Consider the following 5,816-nt stretch of genomic DNA (forward strand, 5'->3'; position numbering starts at 1 on the left):
TTTTTTTTTTTTTTTTTTTTTTTTTTTTTTTTTTTTTTTTTGCTATTAAGAATATATGTCCTGCTGTCATGATATTGTGACACTTTCCTTAGACATTCCTGAGAAAGTTTGTGATTAGAATTTTAGACCTGATAACCTCTTTCTCTTTTTCCTCCTTTATATAACTTTGGAAGCAAGGTGAATACATATTCTTATTTTTGTCTTCCTGTACCAGAAACCTTGGACCCACTTTTTATGGATCCAGACTTGGCATATGGAACTTATACAGGAAGCTGTGGTCATGTAATGCATGCAGCATGCTGGCAGAAGTAAGTTGTTCTTCTGACATGTTCTTGAAAGAGACTAGGAACATTGAAGTTCACTAAAGGCCAGAAAAAGGCATGTTTTCTCATGTCTTCTTTCCTTCCTTCTTATTTGAATAATTTAAGCAATTTTAATTACTAATTCAGTTTGCATGATACTAATTATTATCTGCCTTGGAAATTAGTATGTAAAGTTGTCAATTTAAGATTTTCACTGTTCCTTTAGGTGCTTCCTCTCCACAAACTAATCAGTTGCTCTTTATCAGTATTCATGTAAAAGAAGCAGTAATCTTTGTAAAAATTTCATTACCCTGAAAACATATAGTGAAAAGTAACTTTGAGACAGAATAGGACAAGAAGTTCTAGTTCTATCTTTGGAAAAGATAAAATTCAGAAATGTAATTTCTGAGAAGTCTTACATAGGGTTTACCTGTTTGACATTGGATTAAAATATATAATTTTCCTGTGATAGCCCTTACTACTTCAGTTCATTGGAAACTGAGGAAAGTAGTGTCTACTTTGTATCTCCATGCTGTTGAGGCAGGAGACTAGTTGTGAGTCAGTAAACTTATTTTAAATTTGTATCTGCCATGATGTATTTTCCAGTTTGCCCCCAATAGAAATGGGCAGCCTGTTTCTTCTATAATTATAACTTATGTATTTTTGCATTTAGGTTCTAAAGATGTTTATTGGAACAAAAATAACGGATTTTTTTTTACTTGGATTAGAACAAAATTACATGTGCAGTTGTAAATGGACCTGTATCTCTGGAATTTTGCAGGTACTTTGAAGCTGTACAGCTTAGCTCTCAGCAGCGCATTCATGTTGACCTTTTTGACTTGGAGAGTGGAGAATATCTTTGCCCTCTTTGCAAATCTCTGTGCAATTCTGTAATCCCCATTATCCCTTTGCAACCTCAAAAGATAAACAGGTATATTTTAATTTATGTTTTGGTTAGTTTTTTAAAAGCTGTCTTTAATCCTTTAATTTGTGCCTGTTTTTGTTAGATTATGAGTTTCTTTTTAACTCTTTAAAGGAATTAATATTTTTTATTTCTTAACTTGTATCATACTTTAAAAATGTGACTAAAAGCCCAAAATTTGGTCTCTAAGAGAACTAGAATGTTTATTTACTCAAATCTATATGTTGTACGTATATCTTCCAACAGCCATTAAAGTAGTAGAACTCTAATCTCTGTCTTAGCCACTCATAGAAGGAGAAGAGATATAAAAAAAAGAAATTCATTTCTTTCACATGGCCCCTTGCCACTAGTGGAGTTGCTATTTGGAGTTAGGTAGCTCTAAAGATCTTAGTATTATTTTTTTAATTCTACTATATATCTGAAGATCCAAATGCTATTATTTTAGAGACATGGACAAAATGTTATCTGTAAAAATTAAAAAATTAATTTAAAAAACCCCATTAGATTCATCATATAACTTTGGATAGTGCTTGAGTGTTTAGAGTTTTTAAAATTTTGTATTCTGATCATCCGTGAATGGATTTTTTTTTTTTTTTGTCCTTTTTGAGACCAGCCACACCGCGCTCAGCCAGTGAGCGCTGTGAGCGCACCGGTCATCCCTATATAGGATCCAAACCCGCCGCGGGAGTGCTACTGCGCTCCCAGCGCCCCACTCTCCCGAGTGCTCCACAGGCTCGGCCCCGTGAATGGATTTTAACAGCAAATTTATTAGTTTTTTATGACAACTAGGACACTTAATTATATATTTCTGTATTTTCACTGTTCTATATCATAACAGTACTATTTATAATTGTTATTATTTCAGTGTCTTTGAAATTCACTGGATTTGTAATGATAAATTAAGTTTTGCTAAAGAAAATGGTTTTGTTGATAAAAACACCTTTAACACGTCCCTACAACAGGAGAGTTCAAAGGTGATAAGTTTGGCAAGCAGCGTCAATAAGTAGTTAGCCTGTCTCTGCTATTCCATGTAATTGGAAAATCTAATTGGGAAATTGTCTTCTTCAGCCTACTGGGACATAGAAGGTCATCTTATAGGAAAAGGGTGAAAAAAGATTTATCTTTTTAGTCATTGTTGAGTAATTACTGTGTTCTAGATACTCCACCAAGCACTTGATACATTATCTTATTTAATTCTCACAGTAGTCTAATGGAGTAGATACTGTTATTTCCATTTAAAAATAAGGAAGTGGTCTGGTGCTGGTAACACAAAGGTCAGGGTTCAGATCCCTATACCAGCCAGCTGCCAAATAAAGATAAAGATAAGGAATTGGAGACTCTGAGTAGTTTTTACTTGTCCCAACACAGACCCAGGATTTGAATTCAGACATGACTTAAAAGCTTTACCTAACTATACACCTGAAGACAAAGGTAAAATAAATCATAATGAAATAAGGTGACTTTCCAACATCTTGTTAGACAGTACAAGCCTTTTTTACATAGTGGTTCCCCAAAATAAGTATTATTAAACATATAAATTACTCTGAAGGAATATTCAGCAACTTCTTTCTTTGATGGCTTTAAGAATAGGATTCTTCAAGGAAATCCTTTCTAAAGTCAGAAAACTGATCCTTATGACCATGTCTCTTAGAACCCTGGGGCAATTTTAATCTATAGTAACAATTTTGTTACTCAACAAATTTGTTACTGAAATATATACTTATACATAACATGTTTATTAGGTATTTGAACTTACCTGTGTGGTTGAATATATTTGCCTTTTTGTATTTTAGAAAGTCAATATGAGTATAATCTAAGATATTAAAGGTAGAAGCATATGAAAACATCAAAACTAATATTTTTATTAAATCTATCAAAATTTATAATATAATTTATTAAAAATTAGAACTAATATGATAATATTTTTAAAGAAAATTTATCGTAACCAGTTATAGTACACTTTTTTTTTAAGAACTGAAAAAATTCTTTAGGTTGAATTTGTGCCCAGGTATATAAATTTCGGTACTGTTCATTATATATATATATATATATATATTTTTTTTTTTTTTAACTTCACTCAAGTTAAATCTGTCCTTTCAATAAACAGATTTTTATTTTATAGTCTTTTTTAATAATGCTGTTTCTGATCCCTTTTTGGATCTTTAATCAAGTCCCTGCCCTTATGAAATTTACATTCTAGGAAGGAGAAACTGGCAATAAACAAATAAATACAAAGTGTTGAGTAGTGAGAAATATGAGTACTATGAGAAAACTAAGGCACCAGAGTAAAGGGCTAAAGACAGACTGGGTCATGGGGCTATTTATGGACAGAGTTGTCAGGGAGCTCCTCTCTGAGATGGTGCCATTTGAGTGGAAACCTGAATGAAGCGAAGGACAAGCAGTGCTGCTCTCTAGAAGAAGAGAATTCTAAGCACGGGCAATATCAAGAGCAAAGGACCCAAGTTAGGAATGCAGTTGGAATGTTCTAGGAATAGCAGGATGGCAGCATACCTGGAATAGAGCAAGCAAAGAGCCAGATCATGAGAGGGCTTATGAGCTAAGATTAGAAGTTAGAATTTTATTTTATGTATGATAGGAAACCACCAGAGTGTCTTGAACAGGGGAATGATATGATCTGATTTACATTTTTAGAAGATTCATCTGGCTTCTGTATGATGAACTCATACTTAGTAATGAAACACAGGAGTAGAAGCAGGAAGAACAGTTAGGAGTCTATTGAAGTAGTCCAGGTGAGAGATGAGGTGACTGAGATGTAATAGTGGTAGTGGTAGAGGCAGAAAGAAGTGATCAACTTGGGATATATTTAGAAGTAAAACCTGCAAGGCTAGCTAACAGGTTAACGTGTGAAGTGTGAGGGAATCAGAAATCAATGGTAACACCTAGTTTTTGACTTGAGCAACAAGAATGTGACTCCACTTAACTGGCATTTATTACTTCTGGGTGGTGGGCATATGGGTGGTGTCTTATTACTTGTACTTTTAAAATTCTCCTCCCCTCCCAAAAAGCTATCCTTTTAAATACATGTTTCTTTTTTTTTAATTTATCAGTATACAATGTAGTTGATTTTCATGTCCCTTTATCAATTCCTCCTTTTCCCCTCTCTCTCCCTCCCCTCCCCCTGCATCAACATCATATCTATTCGCTTGTCTTAACAAGTTCAAGGAATTGTTATGATTGTTGTGTCTTTTTCTCCCCCGCCACCCCCACTGTTTATTTGTGTATTTATTTATTTATTTTTATTAGCTCCCACAAATAAATGAGAACATACGGTATTTCTCTTTCTGTGCTTGGCTTATTTTACTTAATATAATTTTCTCTAAGTCCATACATAAATACATGTTTCTGTGATCCAGAAAGTTGATCTGGAGGAATTTGACTTTTTATATAGCCATTTATCCAAGGAAAGACTCTACAAGTTCAGTTTTTCAGTTTGACTTTGTACCAATGGCTTTAATAATTTTTAAAAATCATTTTTCAGTGAGAATGCAGAAGCTCTTGCTCAACTTTTGACCTTGGCACGATGGATACAGACTGTTCTGGCCAGAATATCAGGTTATAATATGAAACATGCTAAAGGTTTGCTTAAATTTATTTTATATTAGCTGTGGGAAAATTAAGTGTTAGGCTGGCTAATTAGCTCAGTTGGTTAGAGCATGGTGTTGACAACACCAAGGTCAAGAGTTTGGATCCCTGTACTGGCCAGCCACCCAAAAATAAAAAATTAAGTACCAGAATCTTTAAATTTTTTTTAAAAAAATTATTATTATACTAAAATATGGCTTATAAGTACAGATTTGTTGAGTATCAGGAAATAGAGGTTTTTGAGGCCAAGACTAAGTTTGGCTTAAACCACTTCACTAATCATTTTTCATACTAGGAGGTAGTATAGACAGATTAATCTGGAGTCAGACTGCAGGAATTTAAATCTTAGATCCAAGATCCATCTAAATCCAGTAAACCAGTTTCTCTGGCCAGAGGAACTGGGAAAAGGGGCCCCACTGTTCCAAAGAGTGCAAGGTGAGTCCTTATTTTTTTCTGTCTTTGCCTCACAACTTCACCCCAAGGGCAGCACCAGTCACGTAAATTTGCATGATAGCATGCAAGACTAAAACTGAGAGAAACGTGTCATTTTGGCCAAAGGAACTAGGAAAAAAGGGCCCTTTTGAGCTACAGAGTTTGGGAGAAATTCCAGAGAGGAGAGAACTGTAGAAGGGGACTCTCCTATTTTTGAGACCAGCTCAAGTCCTGGGCTCACCTCCAAGCTGCGTAAGTACAGAATAGGCCCAAAGAAGCATAGCACAGTCTTTAAGAATTAAGCTGCATTTAAATCACCACTCAAGTCCCTGACTAATTCCATGAGTAGTACATCTGCTAGGCAGATCAAAATAGCATAGCAAAGGTTCTGAAAACTAACATTGGAACCACCATCCATTGAAGATGAGACAAAATTGATTGAACCTGAGTTGATTGCCTACTAAAACACTTTTAAAATGCACATTTTTCCAGATGATTTTAATAGGACCTAGAATCTCACAATATAATATTCAAAATATCCAAGATACAGTCTAGAA

At 34.4% G+C, this 5,816-nt stretch overlaps 1 protein-coding gene across 1 annotated transcript; it reads left to right on the plus strand.

The window, feature by feature from the left end:
• Nucleotides 1–214: 214 nt before the first annotated feature.
• On the plus strand, nt 215–4,821 carry LOC103584102 (E3 ubiquitin-protein ligase UBR1-like; the record flags this gene model as incomplete). The annotated part of the gene is made up of 3 exons (XM_008565221.1): nt 215–308; nt 1,084–1,233; nt 4,724–4,821. Coding segments are annotated over 3 exons (342 nt in total), but the record flags the coding sequence as incomplete, so codon positions are not given.
• Between the last annotated feature and the right edge of the window lie 995 nt (nt 4,822–5,816).

Source organism: Galeopterus variegatus, unplaced genomic scaffold, assembly GCF_000696425.1.
Source record: "Galeopterus variegatus unplaced genomic scaffold, G_variegatus-3.0.2 Scaffold44313, whole genome shotgun sequence".
NCBI classification, from domain to species: domain Eukaryota; kingdom Metazoa; phylum Chordata; class Mammalia; order Dermoptera; family Cynocephalidae; genus Galeopterus; species Galeopterus variegatus.